Below are 15,028 nucleotides of genomic sequence, written 5' to 3' on the forward strand. Positions count from 1 at the left end.
AAATGAAGGTTTACTATCAGACTGGCAAGGAAAACAAAAGAGGAAAATGACAAATGTTGAAGGGGCTGTGGAAAAGTGGGTACTCTAGTACACTCATGATGGAACAGTGAATGCATCCATTCTAGAAAGTAATTTGGAACTATGCCCAGAAAGTTCCCAAACTGTGCATACTTTTTGGTCAAGCTATTCTATTTCTAGGCCTTTACCCTAAAGAAATCAAAGAAAGAGCAAAAGGATCTATAGATGTAATGTAGAATAGGTGCATGTACCTCTTTTCATGGTACCAAAAACTAGAAACTAAGAAGTTGTCCTGTTGGGGAATGGCATATGAATATAATGGAATATTGTCACACCATGAGAAATAATGGAATGGACAGTTTCAGGGGGAAAATGGGAAGACCTTAATGAACTGATAAAGAACAAAATGAGCAGGAGTGGGAGAATGACTTAGGCAGTGATAATGATATTATAAAGAAAAGCAACTCTGAAAAACTTTAGAACTCTGAACAATGCAATGATAACCCACATGGCCAAAAGAATGAAAACGAAATATGCCCCTCACCTCCTGCCAGAGAGGTGAAGACCCTAAAAATGCACAGAGAGACATACGTTTTCAGACTGCTGGTGCCCGGCCACTTGAACAATGTATTTTCCTTTTCTGGATAGTTTTAAACATGGAATTGACCTCAGAATTTATTCAAGCCGGCATTCTTCATGGTAACATCTCACCTGACTTAACTGAAGGGAAAAATAAAAAGGAAAGAATTTATGTAGCAAACTTCTTAGGGCAACATGGAAACTATTTAAGTGCTGACAACTGATAAGACTGTTTACTTTTTCAATGGCTTAAGGGAGATTGCAATTTTCAAAGTGGGTGAGGTACATTGAACTGAGATTCTTTTCTTTACCTCTGCCCATATTTGAGAGAAAATGAGAGGAAAAACTCATTGAACAAATAGCAGAGTTTTTTGTTTTGTTTTACCATAAAGCAAAACTTTTTTACAGCCTTTCTAAAGTGAAAGAACCATGGTTCTGAAACGGGAAAGAAACCTTTCAGTATCTCTTCCCTTCAGAATTATTCCTTGAGTCTGGTGTCACTAGATTGGGGCCACTCAGGCTAGGCTGACGTCCAAGTCCTACAAGACTGAAGCACTGAACTGGGAACCTATTCCCTCTTCCTAACTTAGAACTCAGATTTGTATCTTTTGTGTTGCTAGCTGGACTTCAGGTCATTGCTAGAATGGGAAGATGCCTCTGAGAACCTAGGTTCTCTCAGCTAGAAATCAGGAACAAGGAGCAGAAACTTCAACTCAACATGCATATATATATGAGGAAATTGATGTGTCTGTGGAATATGAGATTAAATTCCTTAGCCTTCCTGTAACATCATGTTTCTTTGAACCCTTGTGGCAGGCAAAGTCATAGAGACCCCTCAGACTTAGAGTTTGCAGCTTTGGAAGAGCCTGGGAGACAAACAACAAGTCTTTTCTCTATAGCTGAGTGGTTGGCAGGTTTTAGTTCTTCCTTCTCTTAGAAGTACGTTGGTTTTTGTGAGTTGAGATTATACGCTTGTTTGTTTTGGGGGTTTTTTTTTTCTTTGAAAGGCAAAGCAGATTTAAGACAAAAACATCAGCAATTAAAACCTTGTGGAGTTGTTAACAGTAGTCCTGGTTCTGCTACTCTGAAAGTGACATGTTTTCTAAGACATCTCTTTTACAAGTGCTGTAAACTCAGGAAAGGCTGAAAAAAGAACAGAAGATGAATGAAAGAGTTACCCTGCATCTATTGGATAGAGGTCTGCCCTTGGAATCAGGAAACCTGAATTTGAATTCCCATCTGGGGCACTTCCTAGATATGTGATTATGGTCAAGTCAGCTCCTCTGAGTCAGAATTTCCTTATCTGTAAGAACATAGGCTTACATCAGATACCTCATAGGGTTTAATGTAAAGGAAACAGCTTGGAACTGTAAAGTGCTATGTGTGAGTTTGTATTAATATTATGATGAAAGTATTTGTCACTATGTAAAATTGAATAATGAAGGGTAGGAGGTATCTTCAAAAGTTAGCTAATGGGAGAAAAAATATATGCGAGTAGTTAAAAAGGGAAAGGGAGAATACTTAAACTACTTATGACGATGGCCAAAAAGGATCAGAGATGACCTTGAAACATAACAGCGTCCCATGAATTCTTCCTGAATGGCAATCAGGAAAGTCTCTTGTGCTGGATCATTGATGGCCTGAATAGCCACAACAGCTTTACAGCACCACTAGCTTCATGCCCATTGTTACCCTTGTGGTCAAGTATGTGAGGGTGATGCAAGATGGCTCCCAGCACATGGAGAGTCAACATGGAAAAGTAGAAAGAACATTGGATTTGAAGATAGAGAACCATGGGTTACAGAACTGGTTCTACTCTTTTCTTTTACCTGTGTGACCTTGGCCAAGTGACTTAACCTCTGAGAGGGGAGAGATCATTTTTAATTGAAACAATCATGAAAGGCTATATGGAGAAAGTAGCATTTGAATCAGGCCTTATGGGTAGAATTTCAGTAGCCAGGACATTGACAGAGGACATTTTCATACAGAGAATAGCAAGGATGGAAAACGTGATGTGGCGGGCAGCTAGGTGATTCAGTGGATAGAGCCCTGAAGTTAGGAGGACCTGAGTTCAAATCCAGCCTTAGACCAAATACTTGACACTTACTAGCTGTGTGACCTTGGGCAAGTCACTTAACCCCAATTGCCTTAAAAAAGAAAAAAAAATGTGATGTGCTTAGATGGGTAGGGAGAAAGTAGGAAACAAATCTGACAAGAGCAGAAGGCAGGGCAGGGAATAATGGGAGCTTAGGTCACAAGGATCAACATGGCCCATCTTGGGAAGAGCCTTAAACACCAGGCTAAAGAATTTTAGGGTCCATGAAAGGGTTGGCTGGTTGGTTTTTTGGTAGGAGGGGAATGATGTAGTCTGTTCTTTAGGAAAATGAATCTGGTAGCAACATTCAAGATAGATTAGAGTGGGGAGAGACCAAACAGAAGATCACCTAGGAGGTCATTGTAGTTGTCCAGGCATGAGATAATCACGGCCTGAACCAAAGTGGTACCACATAGGGATAGAAAGGAGAAGATGAATCTAGCGATTATGAAGGATGAAATAGAACCTAATGACTAGATAGAGAGAGCAGATAACAGGGAGGAGTCCAAAAAAACCTTGTGCTTTCAAGCTTTTGTGACTTAGAGAAGAGAGTAAACCCCTAGAGGATGGTGACATTGTTTCTTCTCTGTATCCCTCTGTGCCTAGCATATAGTAGGCACACGATATACTTTTTGTTGAACTGAATTAACAGAAATAGGGAAGTCAGGGAAGAAAGATTGTAAGTTTGATTTTGACATGTTCAATTTGAGTTGATGAGACCCCAAGGTGGAAATTACCATTGAGCCACTGGAAATACAAGAATGAAACTCAGAAGCAGGATCAGGCCTGGAGTCATCAGCAGAATTGGTCACTGAAACTATATGAAGAGTTGCATGAAAATATCAAATAGATTCTCAAATTAGAACATTTGTTGTCTACCTGAAGGTTCGAAGAGGAAGGATGACATTCTATGCTAAAGTGGGACTCTCCTTACAAAATTAGGGAGCCCTAGAGTTGGGGCCATCTGTGCACCTCCTGTGACCATGGTCCAGTGCTATCTGAAGGCAGTTACACGCACAAACAGGAAGGATTTTTCAAGGCCAAGACACTTCTTGGTTCCTTAAATTAAATTTCTTTGTGACTGTTCTAGGGTTTCTTGAGCAAGTACTATATGAAAAACCAAGTTGTTAGATTGGCAAATGTCTCCCTTCCTATGCCTCTCCCCCATGATGATATAGGAATTCTTGATTGTTCATGTTGTGTTTTTATATTCTATCCTTAATTAAACCAATTCTGCTAGCATTCTCAGTATTAGCCAAAGTTTGCCATGATAGTAATTTTAAAATTTATTTAAAAAAAAAAACACAAAATAAAATCCTACTACAACACCTCCCCCCCTCCCCGCCAAATACAGCCCGGTTCAGGGTTCTAGCATTTAAGTTCTTCTTAGGCAAAATAATTATATTCTAGTGAAACTTGCTTGTAAAGTTTGGAGTTAAAACAGATCCAACCTGTTTGAATGTCAAGATATAGATCAAAATTTCAGACTTCAGTACTGTAATGACTTTTTTTTTTTTAAAAAAAAAAGGCTTTATTTTATGCCTTCTGTTTTTTGTTTTTGTTTTTCACACCCCAGACATGTCCCATTACCCTTCCTGCCCCAAGGAGTCATAAAGAAAAAAACTTCAAAGTAAAACTGACTTACACAGAGACAGTATGTGATGACTTTTCCTTGTTAGGATTACTTTGTCCATCTCAGGACCCTCTTCCTTACCCTCTTCAAGTGCTTCTAATGACCAACCCACCCATTGGTTATTGAAGTAAACTACATACACTAAACTGTAATGATCCTGGAAATTATCATTTTGACAAGGGTTGTGATAAAGTTTACCTTTTTTCCATCTATTAAAAAATAGAAGTTCAGTAAGCAAATTAGTAACATAAGCAAAATAGATAATCATCAAATTATTTTAAATTTAAAAGGCACCTTAGAGATCATAGCATTCAATTCCCTCATTTTATGGTCATTTAAGAAAAGCTTGATTGACTTTTTCTTAAGACAAAAGGAGTTTATTGGTACCCCAAGGCAAGGTTGGAACGAGGCTGCCCCCAATTCTAACTCTGAGCTGCTTTTATTAGACAGGAGTAAAACAATTTATAAGTGTGAGGGTAAGACAGTCCTGATCAGTAGACCTTTTTAATGAGGAGGTAGGATTAGTGTCTCCTTAGCTCTTCCCCATTACAGCATCATTGGGAGATAGGTTTAATTGACTTTTACAAAGTCATTTTTGTGGGGCAATATTTTTATTTCTTTTCAATTCAGCATACATTAATTAAATGCCCACTATGTGAAAAGGAAGGGCAGCTAGGTGGTAAAGTGGATAGAGTGCTAGGCCTGGAGTCAAGAAGACTCATCTTCCTGAGTTCAAATATGATCTCAGACACGTACTGGCTCTGTGACCCTGGGCAAGTCACCTAACCCTGTTTTCTTCAGTTCTTCATCTGTAAAATGAGCTGGAAAAGGCAATGGCAAACCACTCTGATATCTTTGCCAAGAAAACCCCAAATGGTGTCATGGAGAGTCAGATACAACTGCAAAAGGGCTCAACAACAACAAATGTGGAAGGGATTGTGCTATGCACTCATGAAAAATGATATATAACTGCCAATCTTAAAAATGATATAACTGCCAAACTCAAATTCACAGTCTAACACGGTGCAGAGATAGGGATGGTATGTGGTAGACTGTAATAAGAGCTAAGGAGAAATTCAGAGAGTATACTCTAAGAAATTTTGATGTGGGAGAGATCACTTTCACCTGGGGAGTAGAGAGACTTCTTGGAGGAGGTGGTACCTGCACTAATCCTTGAAGAAAGAATTTAATAAGCTAAAATGAACAGGGCGTGGGGATAGCCTGCACACATACATGGAAGCTGGAAGGGATGGGCTAAGGTTGAGGAAGAGCTAATATTCTAGTTTGGCTGGTGGGCAAAGTGCATGAAAACAGGGAATGTTTGGGTTTTTTTGTCTTTGTAACCCAAAGGGCAGAGGCATCAGTGCACGGCACATAGCAGTGGCTTAATAAATGTTGTATTGAATTTAATTAAATTGAAATCAGGATGGAAAGGTAGGTTGGAGCCAGATGGTAGAGACCTTGAGGTAGAGGGCCCTGAGGAGGTTGCATTTTATTCTAGAGGCAATTGGGAGCCAATGAAGATTTTTGTACATTTTGTGCCATTTTCACTTTGGTGGCACTCATTTCCATGCATACAATCTGTGCATTACTTACAAACAATGCATCTACTTATTAAAGCAGTTCTGGAAGGATTTACAGAAATCTTAGCTCTTCCTGTTACTTTGTGTACTCAAAAGTCATAATACCTCATTTTAAAAGTAAAATTCCTATTTTCCACTGTTCTAGACTGATACCCACACCCCATTTATTCCAAATTAATGAGGTTTATTGGACTTGATTTAGGTTAGTGTTTCAGAAGACCATACAGGGGAGTCCCCAGCATAAAAGAGCCTGGCTTAAGAAGATCCTATTTATGCTTGGCTATCCTAGCTAGGAATTCATAGAATCTCAGCATTGGAATGGACTTCAGAAGTCATATTGCACAACCTGAAAAAGAATCCCCTCTCCACCCTGTCCGACAAACGGCACACTGACGTCCGTCAGACTTCCTCCATGGTGGTGGGTCAAGTCCATCTGGTCTTAGGTTAGATACAAAAACATTTCTACCTCAAATGATTGTCTGACACTGGAATGTGTGACTAAGTGAAATTGCATAATTTCCTTCCTTAGAAATCTTTAAATAAAATCAGCAGTTTTCTGGGTGCCAACCCAGTGTGGTTGAGTGGTTTTAGTCATGTCCTACTCTTCGGTGACCCCATTGGGGATTTTTTTGGAAGAGATACTGGAGTGGTTTGCTATTTCCTTTTCCAGCTCACTTTACAGATGGGGAAACTGAGGCAATGGGGTTAATGACTTGCCCAGGGTCACACAGCTCGTAAGTGTCTGAGATCAGATCTGAACTCGGGAAGAAGAATGTTCTTGACTCCAGGCCCAGCACTGTGTGCACTATGGCACCACCAAGCTGCCTGTGCTGCATTAATTCTTAACACCCCTTCTAAATAACCTGGTGATCCTGGCCCACTGTCCTCTGAGCCACAGTCCCATTCTTTTCCAGATGTGCCTAGACACAAGGAAGGTTTCATAGCATTGAGATTGAACTGTAATTGGGGCTTTGTAAGGCAGTAAGGAATGATGTGTAGTTCTTCTTTGGGGTTTTAAATTTCATTCCACTGTTTTATCCCACAGGCAATACATTCCAAGGGTTTTTTCTTCTCCCCTCCCTTTTTCCTCCCCCCCACATAACTGCTCTTATTTGTGGAGGAAGAAAGTCTGTCAGAAAGGAAGAGAGAACAAAATTAGTCTTCAAGGTTTTTCTTTCCCTCCTCACCCTGAGGCCTGCCTCTGTGTGTGTGTGTGTGTAAGTGTAAATGTACATATACATATCCATATATACAAGATGTGTCCCCAAAGTCTTAGTGCAGCTTTAAGCTGCTAAAGCACTAAGACTTTTGGGACACACTGTACTTGGGGGAAAAATCAACCTAAGTTTGGAAGATCATTAGAATAGGTACATCTTTTTTTTTTTTAAATGTTTTTCATTTTTATATCCTATTAATTTCCAAATATATCCCTTCTTGCTTCCTCTCCCCTCCCGAGTGAAACTTCCCTTGTAAGAAAAATTTTTTAAAAAAGGAAAAAAAATTGGTTCAGCAAAATAAACCAACACATCAGCTGTATCTGACAGTCTGTGCAATAGTCAGTTCACAAGAATGGGTAGGTCTTAGCATGCTAGGCAATGGACACAACAGTCCCTTGACTGAGACCATTCCTATGTTTCTTATTCTATTACTGTACATCCCTTGACCCTTCTCAGTAGGAACCTACACTAAGGCTTTCTTTGGCCACTATAGTATAATGGAAAGACCATTCATTGCGCTTGCAGTCCAGTGAGAGGAATGAGGATTGAAGTCCCAGCTTCATTACTTAAAATTTGAATGACCCCGAGCAAATCACCTAAACTCTGTGCCTCAGTGTCCCAATCTGCAAAATGGAGATAGTTATCCTTGGACTACCTACCTTACAGGACGGTTATGAGAAAAGTGCACGGTCAACTGTAAACAGATGGAGACTGGAACTGTGATTATATTGGCACAGGGAACCTGAAGATGAGGAAACTCTACTGGTGCCAGTCGGCAATTTCTACGCAATTTCTAGTCTGAGAGAGTTAAATGACTTGCTCACTGAGAGGTTAAGTAACTTGCTCAGGTCACACAGCCAGCATATGTCAGAGGTAAGTCTCTGACTCTGAGGCTGACTTTCTGTCCATTGTATGAGTCTGAGAATTGTAAAGCAATATGTAAATGTGAGCTACTGTTACTGTTGTTATTAATCATTATTATTGGATATAGTGGTCTGTGACATCTAGTTTGAACCTTTCCCTGCCCCTTCCTACTTAATTTTTGATGGAAATGTCCTTTACTACTACCACTGCCTCCTGGGATACTGCACCAAATTAAGAAATATGTAAGTGGGCCAGTAAGTAGAAAAATACTAGGAGACCCTGGTGTAATTCATTGTCAGTGATAAGGAAGCAGTACATCTCCCAGAATGAGTTTCACTTTCTGTTTATAGCCTGATGTGCCAACAGAAGTACCTACTAATGTGGCACACCATGCTAGAAAAGAGCATGCTCTCAGAAGCACCATGCTAGAAAAGAGTGTGATCTCAGAAGCAGCTCTATCGAAAGTTTGATCAATCCTACCCAGATGCTAGATCCAAGCCAAATAGAGAGATTTTAAACTCTGATGGTTCTTCGTTAGCAAGATGGTGAAATATCAAGCATTTTCCTTTCTTGGAAAGTTGTTTCTGGCTTTTCCTCTTTGTAAAATGGTCATACCCTGGGGCAAGTCATGTAACTAGACAAGGAAACAGCAAACCATTCTAATATCTTTGCCAAGAAAATGACAAATGGGATCACAAAGAGTTGGGCATGACTGAAATGACTAAACAACAACAAACAACAAAAAAATGGTAAGAATTGCAAGCAGAATGGGATGAACAGGTTCTAATTATCCCCCCAGAGCATCAGCATTCAGGGTGTACTTCCTTAGTTTTCTGGTGACTCTGCTACGAAGGTCCATTTGTCTCTCTCACTCTTCCCATTCTCATTGTCCCCAGGAGGATGCCTGGTTCATCTAACCATGGCAGACTATCCTCTGTATGCCCCATCCTACAAAATGATTTTGCCTCATGTACCGGAATCCTTAATTCCAGGAAGCTTTTTGGCCTCTTGCTTTGTGCCACAAGTTCATCTTTTCTTTTTTTTTTTTTTTTCTCTCCTTTCCTTTTCCCTATTAGGTACTTACTAGAGCAGGATTTTCCGGGTATGAGGATTGGTCCAGAACCCACAACAGATTCTTTTATTGCTGTAATGTATGGAGAAAGTGAAGGCTGCACCCCTGGAAATGCATTAGTTGTAGACCCCAAGAAGCCATTCCGAAAACTTAGTCGCTTTGGAAATGCATTCCTGAACCGGTAAGAAAGACTTCATTGTGTGTCTTGTTGTTATGTTTGTCCTAAGGAAGATTCTTTTCTTCTGAACTGCAATCAACTGTGTGTAGAATACTAAGTTAGATTTAGTCAGTAGAGCAATATATTTTGGATTTGAGTAACCAGGATTAACATAACAGATGTTCATGTGGGAAAAAAAGAGCCTTTAGTTGACTCCAAGTTTAATATGAGCCCACAGTCAGAACCAGCTACCAAACCCTCCCTCCCCCGACAAAACTAAATAGTTCAATGCAATATTAGGCTACATTAATGAGAGAATTATTAGAAGTAGAGCATCCATATGCCAGAAACTAATATTGCTATTGTGTTCTATATTGGTCAGACCACATCTGAAATGTCACATTCCATTGTGGCAGCCATATTTTAAGAACAACAGTGTTGAGCTGAAGTGTGGTGAGAAAAGGGTTGCCGAAAAGTTGAAAGTTCATATTTTTGAATGCTTCAAGCAACTGGCGATGTTTAACATGGCTAAGAGAGAACCTAAGGAGGAAAATGACAGTGGTCTTAAACTCTTGAAGAACTGACTGTTACACAGAAGAGAGATTAGATTTACGTTGTGTAGCCACGGAACTTCCAGTGGGTGGAAGTTAGCAGGAGGCAGATTTACTATAAGAAAGACCTTTCTAATCAAAACCATCCAAAAATGGAAATGTGCTGCCTTGCTAAGGGATCAGCCCTTAGTCACTTACAGATGCTGTCCATTCTCAGAAGGGTGCTGTAGGATGGATCCTTGCACTGGCTATAAGGTTGTATTAATTCATCCCCAAAGTTTTGTGAGATCTTAATGATCTCTGGGGTGACTTATCCATTACCTGGCTTCTTTTTGGCATTATACCCATTCCTCCCCCCAATACATGCCTCTTTAAAAACATTTTTGTTTAACATAAAAAACAATTTCAGAACAACAAAAAAAGGAGTTTTGATACTTACTAGCAACTCTAGTCAATGTTCTTTGGGGGAGATATATGGAATTATTGGCTATAAGGAATTTTGGATTATCTGAGGATTTAATATATCTGTGTTATTACTGTGAGAGTCAGTGTGCACAGTGGACAGAGAAGTGTCCTTACCAGGGTTCAAGTCCTGCCGCTGACACACAGGAGCTGTGCAGTCGTGTAGCTGGGCAAATTGCTGTGTTACTCTTTGGCAGTCTGGTGATGCCTCTGGACCCCTTCTCAGAATAATGTTTTTAAAAATTGAGGGAAATGCTAAATTTCATTTTGAGATTAGTGAATATAACAAATATATTTTCCCCATCCAAATCTATCCACAGACTCCCCTGGGGATCTATGGACCCCAGGTTAAGTACTCCTGCTCTAAGTCTATAGATTTTTTTTTTTAGGCAGTTGGGGTTAAGTGACTTGCCCAGGGTCACAAAGCTAGTAAGTGTCAAATGTTTGGTCTGAGGCCGGATTTGAACTCAGGTACTCCTGACTTCAGGGCTGGTGCTCTATCCACTGTGCCACCTCGCTGCCCTCTAAGTCTGTAGATTTTGGAGGAAATGTTTTGATCGGCATTTGGTAAAAGGAGTTTCTTTGCCTGGGAGTTCTTGTAGGTCCAGTCCATGTCCTTAAGATTCTTTTATTATTATTATGGATGAAGAACAGCCTGACAACATATCTTGAGGGAAAAGGAAGGAACTAATAATAATTCTCTCTTTTTTTTTAATCCTGACATGACACTCCCTCCTCCCCATACCCACTATCCTTACTCCCTCCTTTTTTATTCATAATCTTTTCCTGCCCCTTCTCATCCTCTGCTCTTGCCTTTCTCTCATCCTATTCTTCTCCCCTGCTCCTCTGCTCCCCTTCTCCTCTGCTTTGACAATAGGCAGAGCAAGAAAGACATGTCCTGTAGACTAGTAGTTTGTATCTACTTAGGAAAGGGGAAATAGTCAGTCAGTTAACAAGCATTTATTAAGTGCCCACCACAGTTCAGGCATCGTGCTAAGAGCTGGGTATACAAAGAAAGACAAAAGACAGTGCTTGCCCTGGAGGAGCTCGAAAGCTAATGGGGAACAGACTTAGAGCTGACAGAAGTCCTGAAATGCTACTTCTCCTTTCTAGATGTCTTTCAAAATAGAAAGAGATGCTCATAAATTTGGGAAAGCTTGAGTATTGCCCTGCCCAAAAGCAGAGAGGGGTGAACTAGATGACCTCTCCAAGTCTCTTTCATTCCCATAAAGACAAAACACTAAATATTTAATTAAGTGTCTTGAGTCAGTGGAAATTCAATAACCAGAAATGTAGATTTCCCACTGTTATTATTGAATTTAGAATTATATTAGTGCTTTGCATGATTTCACATGTATAATTGATATCATATTGCTTGTCTTCTCAGTGGGCATGGGAAGGGGTGGAAGGGAAGGAGAGAATTTGGAACTCAAAATCTAAAAAGAATGTTTAAAATAATAACTTGAAATGCTAACAAAATAAAATTATATTAAAAATATACAGAAGTATAAATACTTTTTGAAAGGCTTGTTTTTTTACCTTCCCATTGTCATTCAAAGAGAACATTCAGACAATTTGGCAAACTGTGCTAAATTAAAATATAAGTAAACTAGAAACTCAGAGATAGTGAATTATACTCTCATTGTAGAAAATGATTTGCAGATTGTTGTATCTGGTAAAAAAAAAAAATTCAGCCTGCTGAGGATTGAACTTTGGAAATTGGAGGCCGTGAATGAATAAGTGTTCACAAACCAAACTACTAAGTGGCCGTAAGGCAAATGTTCTTTGTGCAACACATATTCCCTCATCCCTCTGATCTCTAGAATGTGATGGGGCATTAGACCCTCCAGCCCTGGGAGCATATCACAGAAGATGACTCTCTGACACAGTTTGCTGAGGGTAGCACCTATTTCACTCAAGAATCAAGAATCAAAATTTCACAATTACCATGGTAATATTGGTCCTAAAATGAACTGGTTTCATTGTGTCCTTGTTGTTTCCCCAGCATTCATCATAAAACAGTGGGATTAGGGGCAGCTAGGTGGTGAAGTGTATAGAGCACTGGCCCTGAAATCAGGAGGACCTGAGTTCAAATCTGGCCTCAAACCAAACACTTGACACTTACTAGCTGTGTGACCCTGGGCAAGTCACTTAACCCCAATTGCCTAAAAATAAAAAAATTAAAATTAAAAAAAAGATCTAAAATAGTGGGATATTTATTGAATGAATGAATGACAAAGCATTTAGTATGCACTTACTAAGCACTGTGCTAAGTGATGGCAATACAAATAGAAAAATTGGGACATTCTGTTCTGGGGGCCCACATTCTAACTGAGAGAGACAACACATAGAAGTTCAGTCACAGGACAGATGGCAAGGCCAAGGGTTCCTTAGACAGTGTCACTAGGGCAAATGACTAGTGCTGAGAGTTTGAAGGTCATCAAGGTAGGGCAGATGGCAAGGCATGGTAATTCTCTTTCTCATAGGAAGGCATAGAGTTGGTAACTCCCATCTTGTTTGAGGACTAGTAAAGAAGCCAGTGTCACCAGATTTCAGAGTACATAGAGGTGGTGGAGTGGGTATAGGGTATAAGAAGGCTGGAGAGGTAAGAAGCAGAGACACATTATGAAGAACTTTGAAGGCCAAACAGGGGATTTTTTATTTGATCATTGAGGTGATTGGGAGCCACTGGGGTTTGTTGAGTTGGCAAGGGGAGAGGGGGCAGGGTGTGAGGCCTGCACTTTAGGAAGACCACATTGAAAGCAGAATGGAAGATGGACTGGAGTGGGGAAAGATTTGAGGGAGACAGACCAACCAACAGTCTTTTGCAATAGTACAGGCATGAGGGGATGAAGGCCTGTATCAAGATGGTGGTTGTGTCAGAGGAGAGAAAGGGGAGTGTGCAAGAGATGTCACGGAGGTCAAATAAACAGGCCTTGGCAACAGGTTGTGTCTGGGGGTGAGAGAAAGAGTGATGAATCAAGGGTAACACTTAGGCCATGAGACTGGGTTACCAGGAGGATGGTGGTATCCTCCACAATAACGTGGAAGTTGGGGGGTGGGGGTGGTGGCATTTTGGAGGAAAGATCATAAGTTTACTTTTAGACCTGTTGAGTTTTAAACGTCTACAGGATATCTAGTTCAAAATATCCAGTAAAGAATTAGAAAAGCTAGACCTCTAGGGTCAGCCCAGAGGTTCGGGCTGGATAAGTAGATATGAGAATCATTAGTAAAGAGGTGATAATTAAATCAGTTGATGAGATTGCCGAGTGAAACAGTATTATAGAGGAAGCAGAGAAGAGGACCCAGGACAGACTCAGGTATAACACCCATGGTTAGTAGGCGAGACCTTTATCTAGCAAAGGAGACTGAGGAGCAATCTAATATAGGTAGGAGAGCCAGAGAGAGTGGGGTCCTAAAAACATAAAGAGAAGGGAGTGTCAAGGAGGAAAGGGTGATCAGTAGTATCCCAAGCTGCAGAGAAGTCAAGAAGCATGAGAACTGAGAAAAGGCCATTAGATTTGGAAATTAACAGATTGTTCATAACTTTTCACAGAGCAGTTTCAGTTGAATGATGAGGTCAGAAGCCAGATTTAGAGAGTTGACAAGAGAGTGAAAAGAAAGGAACTGGCGGCACCTTTGTAGATGACCTTCTCAAGGAGTTTAGCCACAAAAAGGAGGAAAGAAAGGAGACAAACATTTACGAAGTTCCTACTATGTGCCAGGCACTGGACTAAGTGCTTTACAAATATCTCATTTGATTCCTTACAACAACCCTGGGAGGTAGGTGCTGTTATTATCCCCATTTTACATTTGAGGAAACTGAGGCAGACAGAAGTTAAATGACTTACCTAGGGTCATACAGCTAGTATCTGAGGCCAAATATGAACTTAGGTATTCCTGACTCCATATCCAGTACAATGTACCACTGGCTGCCCTAGAAAGATAGGAGATGATATAATAAGTGGTGGAGATGGATGGATCAAGTGAAGATTTTTTAAAACAATTCATCAGCCTAAATAATACTCAGCTAATCTTGTAATTACTTTTATTATTACTTAAGTACAACTGGTTCAAAATATTTATTACGTGTGTAAACATTTCCTCTGCAGTCTTGCTGATATAACTAATTTGCCTAGCAAATTATTTTTAATTGATAAAGGGAAAATAAACAAGCCAGCTTTTTCTAACAGCTCCCAGTTTAAGGTCAAATTCATTAGGTTTTTCTTTATTTTTCTTTATTTACTTATTTATTTATTTAGGCAATTGGGGTTAAGTGACTTGCCCAGGGTCACATAGCTTTAAGTGTCAAGTGTTTGGTCTGAGACTAGATTTGAACTCAGGTCCTCCTGATTTCAAGGCCAGTACTCTATCCACTGTGCCACCTAGCTGCCCCTAATTAGGTTTTTCTTATCCTTATTTGTTACTTGGTTGGCTTTCTTTTGCAGGACTAGGAGGTGGGAAGGGGAGAGAATTGTTTAATGGATGGAACCTTTGGGTTTGTTGCAGATTCATTTTCATAGAAATGATTTGCTTGAAAATTAGTTTCTCTTTCCTAAGAACACACCAGTACCCTTTAGTTTAGAGAAAGGAAGTAAGTAGTGCCTTTTTGGGCAGGGTTCAGTCTAACATTTAAAACTTGTAAATATAATGTAGCGATAAAAGGAACTTTCGAATGTATCTAGTCCCACTCCACCACTTTTTACATTAGAAGGAAATGAAAAGTTAGTTGCATCACTAACGATATATAAAAGAGGAAGTTATATCATTGATTTAACAAACCATTCAAGCAATGGT

General features: G+C 39.9%; 1 protein-coding gene across 1 annotated transcript in view; it reads left to right on the plus strand.

Moving 5' to 3' along the window:
- EHD4 (EH domain containing 4) overlaps positions 1-15,028 on the plus strand; it is a 94,692-nt gene that overhangs the window by 5,269 nt on the left and 74,395 nt on the right. Inside the window, exon 2 of the mRNA XM_027870111.1 lies at positions 9,066-9,242. Coding sequence (XP_027725912.1) covers positions 9,066-9,242 — 177 coding nt within the window. The remainder of the gene's footprint in view (positions 1-9,065; positions 9,243-15,028) is intronic.

Source organism: Vombatus ursinus, unplaced genomic scaffold, assembly GCF_900497805.2.
Source record: "Vombatus ursinus unplaced genomic scaffold, bare-nosed wombat genome assembly UNPS02014794.1, whole genome shotgun sequence".
In the NCBI taxonomy this organism is placed as follows: domain Eukaryota; kingdom Metazoa; phylum Chordata; class Mammalia; order Diprotodontia; family Vombatidae; genus Vombatus; species Vombatus ursinus.